The sequence below is a fragment of the Amaranthus tricolor genome, chromosome 5 (genome assembly GCF_026212465.1).
Source record: "Amaranthus tricolor cultivar Red isolate AtriRed21 chromosome 5, ASM2621246v1, whole genome shotgun sequence".
Taxonomy (NCBI): Eukaryota; Viridiplantae; Streptophyta; class Magnoliopsida; order Caryophyllales; family Amaranthaceae; genus Amaranthus; species Amaranthus tricolor.
Window position 1 is genome coordinate 30,752,931 of NC_080051.1, and position 20,759 is coordinate 30,773,689.

At 32.3% G+C, this 20,759-nt stretch overlaps 3 protein-coding genes and 1 long non-coding RNA gene across 13 annotated transcripts; all 4 read left to right on the forward strand.

Annotated features, from left to right (window-relative positions):
• Positions 1-1,673: 1,673 nt before the first annotated feature.
• On the forward strand, positions 1,674-3,422 carry LOC130813662 (uncharacterized). The gene is made up of 4 exons (XM_057679505.1): positions 1,674-2,045; positions 2,689-2,744; positions 2,800-3,056; positions 3,385-3,422. Exons 1-4 carry the CDS (start codon positions 1,674-1,676, stop codon positions 3,420-3,422), a joined length of 723 nt encoding a protein of 240 aa, XP_057535488.1.
• A 2,275-nt stretch (positions 3,423-5,697) lies between these two features.
• Positions 5,698-7,954, forward strand: LOC130814130 (protein GL2-INTERACTING REPRESSOR 1). 2 transcript variants are annotated; one of them, XM_057680154.1, is made up of 2 exons: positions 5,698-5,915; positions 6,640-7,954. In XM_057680154.1, exons 1-2 carry the CDS (start codon positions 5,799-5,801, stop codon positions 7,054-7,056), a joined length of 534 nt encoding a protein of 177 aa, XP_057536137.1. In that variant the 5' UTR covers positions 5,698-5,798; the 3' UTR covers positions 7,057-7,954. The 2 variants fall into 2 exon arrangements, with proteins under 2 accessions (XP_057536137.1, XP_057536136.1); XM_057680153.1 differs by having other exon boundaries at positions 5,698-6,005; positions 6,640-7,953.
• Positions 7,955-8,207: 253 nt separating this feature from the next.
• Positions 8,208-14,907, forward strand: LOC130814131 (uncharacterized). Of its 9 annotated transcripts, none has more exons than XR_009042311.1 (5): positions 8,212-10,823; positions 10,904-11,047; positions 12,239-12,796; positions 12,886-13,760; positions 14,022-14,903. It is a non-coding gene; the product is annotated as an uncharacterized LOC130814131 (long non-coding RNA). The 9 variants fall into 9 exon arrangements; XR_009042313.1 differs by having other exon boundaries at positions 8,219-10,823; positions 12,886-13,213; positions 13,298-14,904; XR_009042312.1 differs by having other exon boundaries at positions 8,228-10,823; positions 12,886-12,979; positions 13,109-14,904.
• A 729-nt stretch (positions 14,908-15,636) lies between these two features.
• LOC130813663 (uncharacterized) lies at positions 15,637-18,155 on the forward strand. The gene is made up of 5 exons (XM_057679506.1): positions 15,637-15,642; positions 16,283-16,478; positions 16,704-16,801; positions 16,915-17,727; positions 18,015-18,155. Exons 1-5 carry the CDS (start codon positions 15,637-15,639, stop codon positions 18,153-18,155), a joined length of 1,254 nt encoding a protein of 417 aa, XP_057535489.1.
• Positions 18,156-20,759: the final 2,604 nt, after the last annotated feature.

Sequence of the window (20,759 nt, forward strand, 5' to 3'; positions counted from 1 at the left end):
GGCGTACAACCGCTAATAGAGGTGATACCCGTCCTTAGCTCTTTATCTTTTTTAGTTTCATTCTAAGTCCTTTTACTCTTTTTTCTCTTCGCTGTAGGCTAATTAACCCTTTACGTGATTTTTTTTGCTGCTTCGAACATACTCCATAGTTTTTGGAAGTTTTTGTAGCTTTTGGCATAACTTTGGCTTTATGAAATTTTGTTTTGGTACCACTATTATTATTATTATTATTATTATTATTATTTCATTTTCAGGTTTATTATTATTTCAATCTGTACCCATATACCTATATAAACCCCTGCGTTTTTCCCTTAATCATCTAACCTTATATTTTTATTAATATTGGAATTGAATCTAGTTTCTAATTATTGGAACCGGAGAATTTACTTTGTTTTTTTTGTGTGTTTTTTTGGTTTTTTTTGTTCTTTTGTTTTTTGTTTTGTGTTGATCACTATTAATGATTTGTTAGTAACCTCTTACCTTAGTCCGTAGTAGTTGAATATAGAGATAGGAAACAATTATGATCACCTGAGGTCAGGTCCAAGGAGGGGGTCGGGGGGGGGCAACGTAAGCAGGATCTAGAACTAAGAGTGGGGTCTTGGAACATAGGTACCCTAGAAGTCAAGTCGTTGGAGTTGGCCAATGAGCTCTCTAAATACAGGATCCATGTAGCGTGTGTTCAAGGGACTAGGTGGAAGGGGGAAAAAGCCAAGGTTATAAAGGGATATAAGCTGTGGTATGCAGGACTGAACGGCAAACATAACGGGGTTGGCATCCTAGTATCTAACGATATTCTAAAGCAAATGGTTGAAGTACGGAGGTGTAATGACAGGATAATGCTAGTTAGGATAGTAGTGGGGGAAGAGATCATATCCATTATCAGTGCGTACGGGCCCCAAGTTGGGCTCGATGAGCAGGTGAAGTGCGAGTTCTGGGATAACCTAGGAGAGCTCATGAGAACTATCCCGGAAGATGAGAAAGTTTTCTTAGGAGGGGATTTTAACGGGCATATAGGCAGAGATGCAGGCAATTATAACTCGGTACATGGAGGGTTTGGTTTGGGGGCAAGGAATGAGAGTGGGGAGAATTTATTGGAGTTTGCGCTAGCAAAAGATCTGGTTAGAGTAAACTCGATCTTTAGGAAGAATGAGGAGCATTTGACCACATATAACAGTGGCGGGCATGCAACCCAAGTTGATTATTTCTTAGTGCACAAGGGAAATCGGCCCTCATGCTTGGATTGTATGGTGGTGTTGGGTACAAAGATTTCCAACCAACACAGGCTTTTAGTACTGGTTTTCAGGATGACGAAGAAAATCGTAGAGAAGAAGGTTGAGTCCACGGGAAAGATCATGTGGGAGAGACTCAAAGGGAATATGGCCACAACCCTGTCAAGCAAGATAAGTTTATTGGGCTTTCCAAGTCAATCAGAGGATGCGAATGAAATGTGGGTGAACATGGCAAAAACCATCAAACCAGCGGCAAAAGAGACCTTGGGGTTCAGAGGATGCGAATTAAATGTGGGTGAACATGGCAAAAACCATCACACCAGCGGCAAAAGAGACCTTGGGGGTGTCGTCGGGTAAACCAAAAAAGTGTTCAAAGAGTCGTGGTGCTGGAACGGTGAGGTGGAAAAGAAGATAAAGTATAAAAACAAGAGATTTAAGGATCTTATGGCATGCAAGGAAGATGAGGATAGGATAGAAAAGAGAGTGAGCTATAAAGAAGCAAAGCGGGCGACAAAGAAAACGGTAACTGAGGCAAAAAGCCATGGTTATGAGGACTTGTATCGGAAGCTTGACACCAAAGAGGGGGAGAAGCAGGTTATTAAGTTGGCAAAGACTAGGTCCAGGCAGCGACAAGACTTAGATGGCTACAGTATTTCTCTTAGCTACTCACTTAGTCTAGGGGGTAATCAAATTTTTGACGTCCAAAGACCACTAGAATATAGGTCAAAGAGTGATATTACCACAGGAGAAGTAAGAGAAGCTCTCAAAAAGATGGGGAGAACAAAGGCAGTCAGGCTAGATAACATCCCAATTGAGGTGTGGAAGGGTTTAGGAGAAGACGGCATTAGTTGGCTGACTAACCTCTTTAATATTATTTTTAAGGACACATAAGATGCCAGAAGAATGGAGGAATAGCACACTAATACATCTGTTTAAAAACAAAAGTAATGCACAAGTATGTGGGAACTATAGAGGTATCAAACTTGTAAGCCACACAATAAAATTGCGGGAAAGAGTAATAGAGAGGAGAATTAGACAGGAAACGATGATTAGAGAGAACCAATTCAGTTTTATGTTAGGAAGGTCAACCATGGAGGCAATTCATGTTTTGAGGAGACTGATGGAGAAATATAGGGAGCGAAAGAAAGATCTGCATATGGTATTCATTGACTGGAGAAAGCATATGATAGCATACCACAACGTGTCATATGGGATAGCCTCAAGGCTAGAGGTATTTCTTCAGTGTACATTGAAGCTATACAGAATATGTATGAAAGAGTTTCGACTAACATTCAAACACTGGTGGGGATAACAGAGCCTTTTCTGGTTAAAATTGGACTACATTAGGGATAGGCTCTAAGCCCTTTCATTTTTACTGTCATTATGGAAGAGATTTCCAAATCTATTTGGGAGACGGTACCGTGGTGCATGCTATTCGCTGATGACATAGCATTGGTAGCACAAACTAGAGAGGAGGTTAATAACAAATTGGCGAGTGGAAGGAAGCTTTAGATGGTAAAGGGTTGCGCATTAGTCGTACGAAGATCGAGTATTTGCGCTGTGACTTTAGTGGGACAGCACCGGTAGATGAACCAGGGGTGTCCATTGATGAAACAATTGTTAAAAGTACAAGCAAATACAAGTATTTGGGATCGATCATTCAAAGGGATGAGGAGATTGACAGAGATGTAAACCATCGTATACAAGCGGGTTGGCTCAAGTGGCGAGTAGCCACTGCGGTGCTATGTGAGAGGAAATTACCAAGCAAGTTAAAAGGAAAATTTTACCGTGCGGCAATCAGATTTGCTCTGCTATATGGGACCGAATGTTGGCCTGTAAAGAAGATTTTTGAACATAAGATGGAAGTTACAGAAATGCGTATGCTGAGGTGGATGTGTGGGCACACATTGATGGATCGAATTAGGAACCAAGTGTTTAGGGAAAAACTAGGGGTAACCCCTATTTCTGGAAAAATGCGCGAAAATAGATAGAGGTGGTTTGGACATGTGCAGATAAAGACTTTCGTCGCCCCGGTGAGGAGGGTAAAAAGCATTATAGTAGAGGGTAAGAGGAGTCGAGGAAGACCCATGACAACTTGGGATGAGAAAATAAGAGTTGACTTACATGAGTTAAACCTCTCTGAGGGCCTGACTAGGGATAGGGGTAGGTGGAGGCACTATATCAATGTTTTAGACTACTGATGTCCTCTTAAGTTACCTTTGGTGTTCTTGCCATCTTGCTTCTCTCGTTTCTTCTATTATTAGTTTTGTTTTCCTTTGTTTTCTTCTGTGTTAGGTTATACTTATTTATTTTATTATATGCATTCCTTTTATCTTTTCTGTGTAGCTACGTCTTATTATCTTTCTCGAGCTGGAAGACTCTTTTGGTCGCGGTCTCCTTTATGGGTATGAGTTGCCGCCTTCCTTCTCTTCCCAGACCCTGTCCATAATTTTCTATGAACGGGATACACTGGGTAGGATGATAATGATGATGACTAATAAAAAAGTCAATAATCAACCAAAAAGTTAATTTATAAGTTACTTATAAACAACCTCTAATTTAAATCTTTTTTAAATCTTGACTCATTCGTCACTATAATAGCCCAACTCAAAGTCACTTAACTTGACCCGACACGAAATACCCATTTAAGACCATAATGAAAGTGGTTATTAATAAAATCATTATAGCTAAACATGAAAGCCTGAACAAGTCTCAAAATGGTGGTGACTGGTGAGCTCTATAACTACCAAACTCAAATAAGAACTTCAACAAGTAATTAACTTAATTCATAGGAGGCTATTGTTAGACAAAGAGAACAAAAAAGTGTGCTCAAACTATAAGTGAGGTCATTAATATTAGCAGAAGATAGAGACAGAGACTTTAATTTTTATGGTTGATCTTCATATATATAAATGTTTTCTGTTTACATCATATTTCTATACATAATTTTTGCAAAAATAAAAATATTGTTTGACCTAAGAAGAAATTATAAAAGATAACAAGGCTAGATGAACAGTCCAATTTTAAATACCCAAAAAATAGTTGTTTGCTTTTGTTATCATCTATTTTATTCATAAACGCCTTAAACATTCTTGATATATAGTATTTCATCCATTTTGTTTTCCTCTTATTCATTTTTTCTAAATTTTAATGTAAATTTAAAAGTCAAATAATTTTAATTGTGGATTTTTAAAAATTACAAAATATTGATATTTAATATATTTATGACGATTTTCACATGAATATATTTTTCATTAAAAATGATGATAATTCATTGTCATATTAGTGATAACCTATTTTTCACTTGTTTCTTGGACATTGAGTAAATAAAGTGATTCTGCTGGAATCTAGAAAATTGGTAGATTTATAAAAATTTAAATTAGCCTAAACATGAAGTATTTGTTTTTTCGAAAAAGAGTTTTTTATTAGAATTATTTTTCAACAAAAGATACAAATAATAATTCATACTTTCCTTTAGTTTGATTAAATTTCTTTAATAAATTAATATGTTGTAAGAAGTGTGAAAAAAATTTGGTTTTTTTTTTTCAATTTTAACGGAAAATATTTGCAAAAATAAAATTTTCCCATCCTGATTATTCATTTAATATATGTTTTGATAATTCCAAACAAAAAAAAATGTAAAATATAGAGTATTATTTTTGAAGTCAAACAATCCACATTAATTGTTTATTATATTGGGTAGTAAAATTTGATATTGCCAAAACAATCCACAATAATTGTATATTTATAATGAGTAGTTAAATTTGAAGATAAAATATTTCTATATAAAGTCCAAATTAAGTTACTTTTTTTTGTCTTTTTTTTTAATTTGTCTTATTTATTTTACTCCTATTATAATTTTTTCAATATTAATGGAACATATTTGCAAAAATAAATTTTTTTTCGTCCTGATTATTTCATTTAATATTTTTTGATAATTCCAAACAAAAAAAATGTTAAAATATAGAGTATTATTTTTGAAGTCAAACAATCCACATTAATTGTATATTTATATTGGGTAGTAAAATTTGATATTCCCAAAACAATCCACAATAATTGTATATTTATAATGAGTAGTTAATTTGAAGATAAAACATTTCTATATAAAGTCCAAAATAAGTTACTCTTTTTATCTCTATGACTTTAACATATTTTTCTTTTTAATCTGTCTTATTTATTTTACTATAACTTTTTATGAACATATCTGTATTACTATTTTTATTAGTATTTACATATTTCAACACTGGTTTAGCATCACTCATACAAACAATTCCAATAGTTTTTTAGTTCTTATCTTGTCCAAAATTCATTTGTTGCATTTATTAATATAAAAGTTACTAATTAACACCAACTCTTCAAAGCAATCAATTATGACAACTAAAGCCTAAAAATTAATTTCTTGTTCTACCATGCACCAAATTATAAATTGCATTATTTACTACTCTTTTTCACTCTCTCTCTTCTTTAAACCTCATTTCTTATTCTTCTTCTTTCTCTCTCTATCTTCTCTTTACATAATTTAATTCTCAAACCATTTTTTTTGCTCTCTCTTAAATTCCCTTCTATAAAATGTCCTTTCAACTTGAAAACCCACACCCTCAACCCAAAAATAAACCCTATATAATTAGTAGTAACTTGCATGAAATTCATCATGATTATGATGATGATCATCTTCTAATCTCTAAGGTTATTCCTAATCCTATTACCCTTGATCTCTTTCATATCAATCAATCTTCATCTCTTCACAAATTTGAAAACACCTCCTTTGACACCAAGGTTTTTATTATATATACATATATTACTCTTCATATTAATTTTTTATCTATCTATTTTTTTGCTAATTGTGTGATTAATTATTTTTTTTTATTGGTTTGCTTTACTCTTGAAATTCATAGTTTTTAATTACTTTCACAGCTTCATAAATTAATAAGATTCTAATATACAAGAATAAAAGGTGATCATTTGAGCTAAAATCAACCACTATCCATTATAATAACTTTTAATATCAAGTTTATTACATAAATGATAATGATCTAAGCAATTATTAATCTAAATTAAATTATCACAATTTTTAAAAGTTATTTACCGTTTTATAATAATATTTGTTTTGATAATTTATATTCAAAAAACAAAAATCAATGGGTTGTGGCTTAGTTCACGTATTTTAGAATATATATCGAGCTACTTTACTCATATGTTAATAATTATATTAATTAGACTTTTAGTCCGTATATAGTTAGAGAGCGTTTCATGTTGAGACTGCCTCATACTAAGACCGCCTCACACGATAATTTGTGTATATTATTATACTTTAGATTTATAATTTACGATGCATGTTAATTCCTTTTCAATTTTTCATTTCATTAGTTTGATTATTAATTATTATTACTATTATTTATTTATTAATTAGAGTAAGCAAAAGAGGAGTTTGGAGGATCAAATAACAAGTGAAGAAACCATGAGTAGAAGGCAAGGAAGTAACAACATACCAAAATTGGACTTGAAGTTGAACTTATCACCACCAAGCTCAACTATTGGGGCGACCTCGATGATGGAATCGCCAACCCGATCATCCTCGATATCGCCCCCGAGCTCGTGTTTATCGTCGGACATATCGATGAGCAGCCCGGAATCGAGCCCTATGGTGTTGGTAGGGTGTCCAAGATGCCTAATGTATGTCATGCTATTAGAGGATGATCCCAAGTGCCCCAAATGTAAGAGTACCGTTTTGCTCGATTTCGTGCATGACAATAATCATAATAATAACAATAACAAAAAAAATTGTAGCAATAATGGTAGATTCAAAAAAATCAAAGAATTAAACTAGAACATTATAAGTTTATAATCAGACATGTTTAACGCGATATAATTAGACATGTTTAATGCGACAAGTTAGAGTTTCAGCCATGTCATTTCTTTTTAATGAATTATGTTAAGGTAGTATTGTTAAGTTTATTAATTTTTTAAACATTAATTATAATTTTTATGAGTCGAATATATATAAGTTTAATGATGTTTAGGTCAACAAGTTATGTTGTTCTTTTACTTTATTTTATATTTAACTTTTTAAATTTATAGTAGGATTCTTCTTGCTTGTATCTTCTTCGTTCTAGCAATGCACGAGGGTATTAGCCCCAACCAAATAATAATAATAATAATAATTAATAAATAGAAAAAAATCAGTTTTTTTTAGTTGGAAAAATATCATTTTTCCAAAAAATATTATGCAATTAATTTTTAATTTGGTCCACCCCTTTACTCATCATATTCTATAATCCAAAAAAAATTATTGTATAGTTATTAGTTATAAGTCATAATAGTTTGGTACATCTATCATCAACCTTTAATTAATATTTCTATGTTATGAATTGTGACTTGAGATGACCAAACATTTAATTTGTTTAGTAATTTTCTTGCTTATTATTCGGAATTTAAGTGTGGTAGATGAACTACATGAGAATTCCAATCCAATCCAATATACTCTATATATATGTAGGAAAATGGTGTTTTCAAAAGATAAAAGAAGTTGATTATTTTCCTTTAATATTTAATGGATGCACACTTATTATTTAAGCTACCCCACTTTGGTACTCTTAATATGTGCCATATATTTTGTTAAATCCTACAAGTTGATTTTTATATAAAAAAAATGTTTGGAATATATAAAATAAATAAAAAAAACTTTTTTTCATATGATCACTATACAACCTTTTAGTTACATGTGACATTTTATTTTTTTTAGACTCTTAAGTAAATAATAAATTTAATTATTGCATTAAACATAATACTCCTTAATAAAATATGTCATTATTGTTATGTGATGTGATACTTTCTCCATTCTATTATACTTGTTACATTTAAATTTTTTTACACCATTTAATGTATTATTTTAATTATTTATATATTAAACTATAATTATCTAAAAATTATAAAAACTTAATATTATAAAAATATACGATTAAATCTAGAATAAATAGTAAGATAATCATAATGTAACATAAGGAATTACTTACATCACTACCTTGAAAAACTCACACAAATTGTCAAACTAATATTTTACACATCATTATTACTCATTTATATTCGAAAGTACACATAACATAAATAATTTTTAAATGTTGTTTTCTAAGTCCACCAAAAATTCAGAATTCATAATATGCAATTGTAGGTCAAGTGGTTAACCAACAACTAAGCAATTAAAATCAATTACAGATGGCAGGTAAACCTTAAGTACAAAGTATGTAGGTTATTGCAAAACCATCGATACACTAGTCATCATCATCCTATCCAATGTATTTCGTTTATAGAAAAACTATAGATAAGGTCTGAAGAGGGAAGGACGGCGGCAACTCATACCCATAAAGGAGAGCGCGGTCAAAGAAATCCCCCAGCTCGAGAAAGATAAAGAGACGTAACTACACGGGAAAGATATGTTAAATGCCTATAAATAAAATAAATAAGTAGAACCAGTTTCAATGGTCATTTATATTAATTCTTCTTCATGTCATTCTTTTCCACTCCAATTCTTTAAGTCCTCTTTAGTACATCGCCCTCTTTTTAAATCTTTTGAGCTGCAACTTTTTATCTTCTTTAAAAATTCGCTAAAAGATTCTCTTTTATCTTTTCCTCGATATTTATAGCCTTTAAACCCTTTTGTGTATCATTGTTTCGAATCATATCTCTCAAGGTCTACTCATTCATCATAGCATTTGCATTTTTGCTTCTCATATCTTCCTCCTATGGTCCTTTTTAAAAGTCCAACGTTTGAATCCATTTAGTTAATAGAATAGAATATTGTGCATAATTTGTAAATCTTTATTTTTGCTAACTATTTTGTAATTAGCTAATTTCCTTACTCTCAAAGATTACTCTTGTAACTAGTTTTCTTGCTCTCTAACATTACTCTTGTAGCTAGTTTCCTTGCTCTCCAACATTACTCTTGTATTTATTTTTTCATTTTGAAATGAAATGACAACCAATCATTCTACCAATTCTATCATTAGTAGGGTTGGGTTAGATCGTTCAATAAAACTTACTCTTTAGCTATAAGAGCACACCTTGATCACATCATATTCCCCTAACCGCTCTCCATTTTTACCAACCACATTTAATTTTATGGGCTACAATATGTTTGATGTCTCCACTGCACTTCTATATAAACCTAAGGTATTTAAATCATCCACTTGAAGTGATGTATTTTTCTTCTACCTTTATAGTGTCTCTCATTATGTCGTTTTTTCCAAAGTAATACTTCATGTATCTTATTTTACTTCGTTTTAATTTAAATCCTGACTCTAATTTTTGTCTCTATCTCATTCTAACTTAACATTTACACTTTCTCTGATCTCATTTGCCAAATTTTTGGTACCTTGTCGTTTAGCTTGTGTAAACGTTAAATTTGTTTCAATGGTTATAATTAAGATTCCAAACCAATAGTCCAATATTACTGTTTATAATTTAATACAAATCTGACTATTTTATTTTATATTATTATGAAATTGAAAAGAATAATTAGTATTTTATTATCACGTTGAACACTGACCTCACAAAATATCCACACGTTTTAGAGGGCCTTGTGTGGGCGGTGGGCACCAAATGGTCTCACCAAACTCCCCTTCTGACAGGTTTGTAACAGACATTACTACTTTTATTATATACGAAAACATAATCACAATTTATTTAGATTAAGGAAAAGAACGAATATTAACAATTGACAACTTATTTTAGGAAATTATTATAATTTATAAAATTTATTGATTAATAGCAAATATAAATATTAAGGAGGGGGAAGGTGGAGGTGGAATAGGTAAGGAGGGGTGGTTCATAGCATTGAATTGAACTGAAGGAAATATAAAATTTATTGATATATCATTTAATTAAATTGGAATTAAATGCAAAATTAATTGGTGCAGTTGAGACTTACAAAGAATTATGTGAGTTTCGTCATCTAGGCTTTAGTAACACACTTCATAATTTTTTATGAAAAGATGGTTTGGAGAAATATTTGTAAATGGAAAATTTATTGTGAATAATTCAACCTCTTTTTAATTATCTGTTAATAATTTTATTTTTTGAAAATTTTGTAATAATCTAACATTTGTTTTCAATTTGTTGCCAATAGACCCTTTAGAAAATGACCTGCTGTATCAGGTTAACTCTCATTTTCTTTTCCTTTATAATAATCCAACTTATTTTCTATTATCTGCCAATAATCCCACATTTTGAAATTTTTTTTAATAATTCAACTTTTGTTTGCATTTTGTTGCCAACACTACTAAAAACATAGAGTTTATGAAAGCTTGGTTTTAGACACTTGAACAACCGCCTAAAAAAACGGTGATTTTTGACGCTTTATTTTCGACGCTTAAATGAGTTGAAATTTAACAAAGAAAAAGCGTCCAAAAAAAAAAAAGAAACTGGCATTAAAAATTCTTAAAAAAATAGTATCAAAACGCGGGTCTTAAAATTTCAATTCAGACATAAACGAAACCGCCTCCTTCAATTCCTCACATATCAGTCAACAGCAAGGGAGAAGGAGAAACCCTATTCTTCAATTCGCCTCCACACGCGCAGCAATCATCATCCTCAAATCAGGTTTGTTTTCGTTCTTCTTCCTCCGTAAGCACGTCTGTCCTCTTCATTATCATTCTCTTCATTCGCTCTTCCAATTCCAGATTATCATCAGGTTTGTTTTCGTGCTTCCTCATCGGGCAGCACACCGGACTTCCAGTCTTCATCCGGCAGAACAATTGAACGTTTCCTCCGGCAGCCGTACCCCCCCGTACCAGTCTTCTTCATTCTCTCAATTGCACTATCAGGTACTCTCAAGTGTACCAGTCTTCTTCATGTCCTCTGTAATGTCGTTTTCTTTGAATAAATTATCCCTTCATTTTTTGTATTTCTTTGTTACATCCTCTCATTTTGTGTTTTGTATATGTGCTTTGGACTTTGATTTTGATTTTGATTAGTTAGTGATTTTTGATTTTGATTTTGATTTTGATTACATCCTCTCATTTCTTTGAATTTCTTCATGTCCTTTGTATATGTGTTACATCCAGATTTTGATTGTGTTGAAGGGTTGAGATTGTTATTAAGAGATTGAAAACAGGGGGTCCATTTGACATACTTTTGATTTTGATTTTGATTTGTGAGAGTATTTGTGGTGGCGTTGTTGATTAATTTATTTGTCGGTGGCTTTGGGGAAATTTGATGAAGATCCAAAACCCTTATCTATTTCTTGGAATCATTGAAGAAATGTGCATTGTTAATCCTTTATTTTTATTTTATATTTTGACCAAGGATTAGAAGACTTTATTATTGAACAACCTATCGTAAATAATTTTGTGTGGAATAAAAATATATTGAAGGACATTGGCTTTAATGAACAACACTATGTTTTTGTTCTATATGTCATTCAAATACACATCTCAATAAACAGAATGACATTAATAAAACTAGTTATTGTTACATGTTGTATGCATATGGAATTTTTTAATCTTATTATTATACAATATGTATAGGATGTCTCAATATATTGTGGTCCAAGTCCATATGCTAAAAGAATGAAGGGTCATATGATTAATGGTTTCAAGTTCAAGACATTTGCTAGTGAAAGATCTCGTAAAACTCAAAATAGTGGAGTGATGGTGGCTGCCGATGGAATTAAGCGCTATGGAAGATTAACAGATATACTTGAAGTTGACTACTTTGAATCCTATAAAGTCGTGGTTTATCGTTGTGATTGGGTGGATAGTAATTGGGATAGACTATAGTGGTTCTAGAACTCGAGTGAGCTTTTCAAAGTTGATTCACACGGGCCGTTTTTTAACTAATGAGCCATTTGTTATTTCTAGTCAAGCTACACAAGTTTTTTATGTTAAGGATAAATCAAAAAATGGTTGGAATTATGTAGTTGAAACTAAGCCTAGGGACTTGTTTGATGTTTGATGTCATATGCATATTTGATACAAATTGTGTATTTATTATTGATTGTTTTTATGATTGAGCAGAGATAATAGAGAATGAGCCTCCCAAATTAGGAATAATGGAGGGGACTATAGTTGCTAAGCATGTTTGGTGCTTACCATCAGGAAGAAGGATCATTGTTCATTGTAATGAATATGATCAACCAATTAGAAGGGGGGACTTGTACTTGTTCATTTTCTATCTGAATTGTCAAAAGATGAAACCTTTTGTCTACTTGGAGCACAAAATTGGAAGCGTGTTGATGATCATTACAAGCAAAGGATCATTAAAACGGTTTGGGTATGCATTAAACATTCTTTATTATTATAATTTGATATTACTATTCTCAACATATGCTTATTTGACAAAAGAGATTCTCACCATATGTATAGGATAAATTTGTGTTACCTGATACAAATGAGTTTCATTGAATGATATTGTCACATATAAATATGAAGTGGAAGCATTACAAGTGGGAGCTTCAAAGGGACTATTATCAGCCTAATGTGACTAAGGAGAAGATAATTGAGAATATGCCTAAAAATGTGATTAAAGAGCAGTGGATTAGCTTGGTTTCTTACTGGGCCTCAAAAAAGTTCAAGGTATTTGTACATAGTGTATTATAACAAATTTAACATAAATTTAAGTTTTATATTCACCAAGTTACAACCTAATAATTTAACATTGACAGAAATTATCAACACTAGGAAAAAGAGCTCGTGAAATGCATAATCATGTACATACTACAGGGTCAAAAGATTTAAGCCCAATGGAAAACTGAATTTGTAAGTGTGAATACAATTATTGTTATTGCTTATAATGAGACAATTGCATTTGCTTGTTTTTTATGTTGCTAGGTTACTTAAATTTTATTTAGATGCCTATATTTGTGATAATTCGTTACTTTTAAATAGGTTAAGTTGAATCACAGAGAACCTAGTGTGTTAGAAATGTGAAAACGTACACACACTACAAAGAGTGGTGGTTATGTAGAGGGTACATCCACTCAAGAATTCATGGTATATTAGAGTAGTGAATAGAAAACATTTATCATTATGATTAATGTGATTGCATATTTCATTTATACTTTTGTATTGTTATAGGACATTGCTGAAAATAGGGTTAATGAACGTTTACGTGATTCGAAACAACCACGTGAGGTGATTGAGACAGAGGTTTTTAATGAGATGATGTATCAACAAGACAAACCTAATCAGTGTGTTGTTGGTTATGTTCATGGTGTTAGTAGATCTCACGTGTTTGGTATTGAAGCTCAATTACATAACAACAAGATAGGTGATTGTGGTGGTACTTCAAGTGATGCTATGGGGCTCAAATCCTACCTATTGTCTGTTGAGAGAAAAAGTGATGAGGTTATGAGAAAAAATGATGATGTTATGAGAAAAAATGATGAGATTATTTCCCAATTACAAAAAAGAAATGATGAGGTTACTTCCTAACTTTTGAAAAAAAATGAAGAAGTTGAAGAACTAAGAGCTCAAAATCAAAAAATTCTCACTCAGCTTGCATTTGTCTTAGATCAATTATAACAAAATCAAAGGACAAGTAAGAATCATTATTATTTTAATCATCCATCGAATCTTTTTCATATTACTTTTTAGTGCTTATGGTAGAAGTGTAGTTTCTAGTTTTTTTATGTTATGTGTAATTTTGCTTGCAATTGGATGAAATAGATATTCATGGGGAGTTTGGTAATAAAGGTAATCCCATATTTAAAAATAATTGTTTCCCTTGAATCACAAACGGGGAGTATGTATTTTGGCTAAAGTTTGTGCATTTTGTTTGATTTGTTGCTGATTTTTGCAGCTGATGTTCATATTATGACCAACAAATCATCTTTTGCGAAGGTCTTAACACTAGAGTGGAAATTGCAACATAATGAAAATAATTCTGCAGGCCTTCAACTTTTGACAAACTTTTAACTTTTAAATTTTGCTCTCTTAAACATCAATGAATATATATGTGTATGTGAATATTGATCAAAATAGGCACCTATGTTTCTTGGACTTTTTTGACCAAGCTACAAAAACTTAAGGTCAAAGCTACATCAACGAATGTATGTGCGTATATGAATATCAAATGCTAATACTTTTGTGGATATGATTGATTTGGTATGATATTCATTAGTAATTATGTATGTTTGATGAATTTAATATAGTATGGAAAATAAATACATTTTCAACGCATGTAAATGTCTAAAGCATATATCTAGATATAAAGGGCTTTAAAGGGTTTATATTCATTTAGATGTATAAAAGTGTCTAAAATATTAAGCACTATCCACATGAAAAAGCGTCTAAAAAATTTAGCATTTCGACACAAAAAAGCATCGAAAATATTCAGCATTTTCCACGCTTCAAAGTGTCTAAAAATGTGAGATTGTGGTCTGGATTTAAGGTGGAAAATCTTTTTTCCCACGGTAAAAAGTGTCGGAAAACATATATAACATCCACTGTAAAAAGCGTCGAAAAAAAAGCGTTGAAAATTTGTAACTACAATGTTTTAGACGCTTCGTCAACCGTCGAAAATATATTTTTTGACGGTTAAACCGTCGAAAAAACCATAGTTTTTCCGTCGAAAAGCTCCGTGTTTTTTAGTAGTGCAATGGACCTTCAAGAAGCTAAATACTCAACTTCTCTTTGCCACTAGTTTTTAATAATCCAACATATCTCATCCATACATGTTAAGTCTTTTTTAATTTCTTTAACACATTTTCCCTTCAATTATTATCAAAAAATTCACAATTTTTAAAATACTTAATTTCTCTTTGGCACTGATTAAAGGGGTATTTTACTTTGAAGAGAAGTGAAAAACTTAAGACAATTATTAATTTTTTATAATATTTTAACGTGTTAATTTCAACTTGATAAAGATAATATATATAACGGGTTGGGTGTGGGTCAGCGGATTGGATTATTGAACAAAATATTAAAGGTGGGATTATTGGTAGGTAATGGAAAATAGATTAAATTATTATAAAAAAGGAAGAAAATAAGACCTGATATAGTAGGTCATTTCTTTGAAGGGTCCATTGACAACAAACTAAGAGCAAAAGTTGGATTATTAACAAATTTTCAAAATATGGGATTATTGGCAAGTAATTGAAAATAGATTGAATTATTCACAACAATTTTTCATTTGTAAATTACCAGACAATTAATACATTTGAATAACTTTTATAAAGAAAATAAGATTATCAAAGAAAAATAAGTATCTTTATCGAATTTGTTAAGAGATATTCTTATTAAAATTACTCTAACTTTCTATAATTAATTTCATTATTTATTAGGAAAAATTACCCTAAATAATACGACATTTCACTGATTTCCCAACAATAATACGAACTTTCAATTAACCACAAATAATACGAAGTTTAACATGTTTTTTCCGCTGTTATACTTTTTTACCTGTAACCGGCTAAATGGAGGTGAGGTAATTAAATTTTTTTTTTTGGATAAAATTAAGGAAGAAAAATTGAAGAACACTTGTTGCTGGTATACACTCTTTACTGCTTCCCTCTCATTCACGCTTCCAATTCAAAGAACACTGTTGTTGCCTGCTGGTATACTCAAATCGAAGAAGATTATTCTTCTCATTCATGCTGCTGGCAATACTCGGGCTACATAAACGCATACTATGGTTAGTTTAATCTTCTCAATTGCATTATTTATCCCTAAATTTTATTTTAGTCCCAAAAATTAGGGTTCGTAAAAACGTCTGTGTACTCGAAATTGGATGTAATTTTGTTTCCATTTTTTCATTCACTGCTGTGATTATTGATTGACACTACTTAAAAACGTTTGTTTACTCAAAAATGGATGTAAATTTCTTTCCATTTTCTCATTCACTGCTGTGATTATTGCGTGATGTTAATTAAAAACGTTTGTTCACTCAAAAATGAATGTAATTTAGTGTTTTTTGCTTGTTTTTAGGCTAATGTGAATGATTCAATTACTTTGAAGTTTTGGTATGGCGGGGTATTAAAAAAAGGAGTTGTGGGGTTTGAGTATTTGTATAGCATATGTAAAAACATCTCCACAGATCCATATAAGATGTCCTTTTTTTAGTTAGAAGGAATTATAAAGGAGGATCTTGGGGTAAAATATGAGTTTTGTCTTTGGTATCATCTACCTAATGCTCTTAGCTTTTTGGAAGGGTTAAAGAGGGTTACTGATGATATTTGTGTTGGGAATATGTCTAAGATAGCTGTTGAAAATAGAGCATTATCTGTATATGTAGTTAGTGATAAGGATGATGAGATATGTTGATTCTAGAAATATCAAAAAGTGGTATTAAAGATAGTAAAGTTTGGTCCACTGTTGGAAATGGGAAAAACTTGACACCTAAGAGAGCATCTAAGGTAAAAGATTCCCTCAGTGAAAAATCTGGTCCCCACAATATCAATAAAAACCAAACAACCCACCCCAAAGTGATATTTATGTGGAAGTGGGAACCAGTACATACCTATTGAATATGATTTTTTTGAAGATGAGCCAGATTTTGGTAATAGTGCTAAGGTAAGTGATGAAGATGCATCTGAGGAGGATGATTCACAAGATCTTGATTATGAGCTATCGCATGAGAAGGTAGATGAAGATGAAATTTCAGATGAGCTTGTGCAAAGTTAAGATTTGTCATTCGAAAAACTAGAGCAAGTGGGTGTTCTGTTTTGAAATTGGGTGAGTGTGTTTTTAGGAAGTTCAAATGGATTGTTGGGCAAGTTTTTAGCACCCCAATTGAATTAAAGGAGGCGATAAGGAAATATGCAATTCATCAGGGAAGAAATGTAAAATTTTGTTTGAGTGACAAATCTAAATTGAATAAGCTTGGTGTAAGGTGTATTGATGGTTGTCCCTTTAAGCTCTACGCTAGTTGGGATAAAACACGAGCTTCCTTTATTGTCAAGAAAGTTAATGGTGATCACACTTGTCAAAGAAACATAGCTTTTAATTGTCAATTCAAAGCTTCTTGGTGTGCAGATCAGTTACTTAATTTATTCAAGTCAAAGCCACACATTCCTTCTACAGAACTAGTTGATATTGTTAGGAAAGAATTTCGAATTATCATTAGTAAGGGATTTGCCTACAAGATTAAGTATGCTGCACATAGGAGGTTACATGGATCTATGAAACAACATTATCTGAAGTTCATGAGCTATGTTGGGGTTTTAGAACAAAGTAAACCTAATAGCCACTTCATTGTTGTTACTGATCCATGCACAAATCCACCCACATTTCAGAAGATCTTTGTTTGCTTTGAAGGGGTTAAAGATGGTTGGGTTGGTGGGTGTAAGAAAATATTTTGCATTGATGGTTGTTTTTTAAAAACATTCTTGGGAGGAATGCTATTAAGCGCAGTTGGGAGAGACCCTAACGAGAAAATGTATCTATTGGCTTGGGCTGTTGTTGAGGATGAAAACAATGAATCATGGCAATGGTTCATTTATGAATTGAAGAAGTGTGTGCCTCATGATAATGGTAAAGAGTTGATAGTAATATCAGATGAACACCAGGTATACGCCCTTCTCTACTGTTATTTCTGATTTATATACTGTGTGTATATATATTGATTTATATACATCCATTTAGCTACTGATTTATATATACCAGGTATACATCCATTTAGCTACTGATTTATATACACCAGGTATACATCCATTTAGCTACTAATTTATATACTGTGTGTATATATATTGACTTTAGTATACTGATTTATATAGTAATATAGTGCATTGTTGTTACTGCTGTGAAGAAGCTTAATGTTATTTATGCACATTTAACACACTTTTCTATTGTACAGAGCATTTTGAGGGCAGTCCAACTTGAGCTTCCAAAAGCAGAACATAGGCATTGTGCAAGGCACATCTACGCAAATTGGAACAAGTCATTCAAAGGAGAAGAGATGAAATTACTATTTTTGGAGATGTGTCAAAGCATATAACTTGGCTGATTTTGAGGAAGCAATTAGTGAGATGGAGGATGTAAATCCGGTTGCTATTGACGCCTTTATGAAATGTGGTCCACACTTGTTTTGTACATCTTTTGTCAAAGTAGAAGGAAAGTGTGATGTTATTTTGAACAATATGGCCGAAACTTTCAACAACTACATTATGAATGCTAGATCACATCACTTAATAGATATGCTTGAAGAAATTAGATCAAGCCTAATGAAGAGGATGACTAATAAAAAGGAAGAGGCATTGATGAAGTGGAAGGGTTTGTTATGTCCAAAGGTACAAAAAACATTAGATTCAGAGAAGCAAGAAGCAGCTAAATGCACTATCATTCCTTCAACATCAACTCGTTTCCAAGTAGCGCATTATATGGATGTTTTAGAGGTTGTTATTAAAAATAGAACTTGCACTTGCAGAAAATGGGATTTACGAGGGACTCCATATTGTCATGGAGTTGCATCTATTTTTTACTTGCATAAGGAGACTGAGTCATATGTTGATCAATGCTACACTAAAGAGGCTTATTTGAGAGCCTATGAAGGAAACATCAATCCTTGTTGGCGAGAGGCTATAATACCCCAGATTTAGCTTGAAAAGGGATTGATAGACTACTTATATCAACAAGGTGCATCTTCTTTTCATGGGAGCCCATTTGCTAAGAACTCTACAGTTAAGCGTACTTGGTGTGGAGCAATCTTAGGATGGGTGACCTCTTGGGAAGTTTTCCCGGGCGCGCACGAGTGAGCCAAAGTGCGCTGAAAAGACTTGTGTTGGTTTGTGGGGCTAGTCTACAGTCTCCATGAGTAGTCACCGGCGGTCTGAGGGGCCGGGGTGTTACAGAGGCATTGGCCTAAAATTGACAAACCTATCGATCCTCCTCCAATGAAGATTGATCCTGGTAGACCATGAAAAAACAGAGTCAAGGGTCCACATAAAGATCCTAAAAAACCAGGAAAGCTCTCAAGACATGACCTTCAAATGACATGTGGCATTTGCAATAAGGTTGGACATAACAAAAGAAAGTGTCCGAAAAAGGCTAAAGCGATTGAGCAACCACCTCCATTGAAGAGAAGTAGAGGAAGACTAAAAAAGATTGTTGATGTAGCAACCAACACACCAGAGTTATCCCATCACAACATGTCTGCACAACCTAGTTCTTTACGTAAAGGCAACAGGACATTTAGAAGAGGGGAAGGGAGTAGAGGGGGTAAGACTGGTAGTGCAAGCGGAAGGAGTGATGTCACTACTGCTAAAAGGGGAAAGCCAAAGAAGAACCCTCCTGAAATAGTATCAACCCAAGCGTCGACAACAAAGAATTGATATTGCAAGACTAAGTGTCATTTTGCTGCTCTTTTGGAAAACATAACTCTTTTGTATGTATTAAGTTACCGTTATGGTGTAATCTATGGCTTAGAACATTGTTCAAATATTTCATTTTAGAAAACATTTTAGTACTTTTGTACGTAAGGAATGCTTATGTATGTAAAGTTAACATTTTGGCTATAACATGTATAGATTGAAGCTATAATTTTTGAAAAGAAGAAACTTTGTTACACTTTTTCATTACATTGAATTTTCAATACATGAAGTTCCATTACATGACCAAATTCTTATACTTAGCTTAACATAAATAAGAACAATCCAAATAAAACTCATGATGCAACAAGTGCAAAACTTAATGCTTTTTGTGCATTTACATATTCAACAACTTTCAATTTCAATATAGCTTCACTTTCTTTCAAATTTGCATTCTTGGCCTTCAATTTCCTTATTTTATTAATCAACATAGCTTTTTCTTCTTCCAAACAAGAAGAAATTTCACTTGAATAGTCTACATCTTTCTCCCACTTAAAAAATTTACAATCTTGTGCCTATATTTCAAATCAAATTATGAAACCCTAATCGATAAAAAAAATTAAAAATTACCATAAAACAAAATAAAGCTATTGAAAAATATACTTACTGTCCAAAATGCACATCCATAAAACCTCTCACCAACCCTTGTTCCTTTTTTGACTACTTGTAATTTAGCATGAACACCATGTTTACATAAAGAAATTCCTTTTGCAATTGATGTTCTAGATTGAGATGATGACGAAGGAGAATACATGTTCAAGATCAAATTAGTTTACCTTTGAAAATAAAAATGGAAAAAAAACGAGAAGAAGTAATTAAAATGGAAGAATAAAGTGAGGAAATGAGGTAAAACATCTGCAAAACAGAATGAAATAGAGGAAGGAGATGAAGTCTGATGTGCAACGGTCATAAATGACCTTTTCTACCGATTACGAACCAGTCAGGTATACCAGCGGAAAAAACATGTTAAACTTCATATTATTCGTAGTTAAATTGAAAGTTCGTATTATTGTTGGGAAATCAGTGAAAAGTCGTATTATTCATAGTAATTTTTCTTATTTATTATTGATTACCAAATAGATTGTAAAAGGGACGAAGAGATTAATAAGTTTTTTACATAATTGAACCAACCTAGCATCACTCTGCATAGACTCAATTCCTAAAATCCTAGAACTCAATTATATTATAGGGAAGTACTCCTTTGGTCCTCTCATTTTGCATTTATTATAAAACAC

What these genes read in the sequence shown, in the direction of transcription:
- LOC130813662 (XM_057679505.1), top strand. Translation starts at nt 1,674, where the DNA reads ATGGCATGCAAGGAAGATGAGGATAGGATAGAAAAGAGAGTGAGCTAT. An exon ending in GTGGAAGGAAGCTTTAGATG is followed by an intron (nt 2,745 to 2,799) that starts GTAAAGGGTTGC and finishes CTGTGACTTTAG; the next exon opens with TGGGACAGCACCGGTAGATG. An exon ending in TCTGCTATATGGGACCGAAT is followed by an intron (nt 3,057 to 3,384) that starts GTTGGCCTGTAA and finishes GGGCCTGACTAG; the next exon opens with GGATAGGGGTAGGTGGAGGC.
- LOC130814130 (XM_057680153.1), top strand. Translation starts at nt 5,799, where the DNA reads ATGTCCTTTCAACTTGAAAACCCACACCCTCAACCCAAAAATAAACCC. An exon ending in ACACCTCCTTTGACACCAAG is followed by an intron (nt 6,006 to 6,639) that starts GTTTTTATTATA and finishes TTTATTAATTAG; the next exon opens with AGTAAGCAAAAGAGGAGTTT.
- LOC130813663 (XM_057679506.1), top strand. An exon ending in ATGAGCTATCGCATGAGAAG is followed by an intron (nt 16,802 to 16,914) that starts GTAGATGAAGAT and finishes GTTTTTAGGAAG; the next exon opens with TTCAAATGGATTGTTGGGCA. An exon ending in TAATATCAGATGAACACCAG is followed by an intron (nt 17,728 to 18,014) that starts GTATACGCCCTT and finishes TCTATTGTACAG; the next exon opens with AGCATTTTGAGGGCAGTCCA.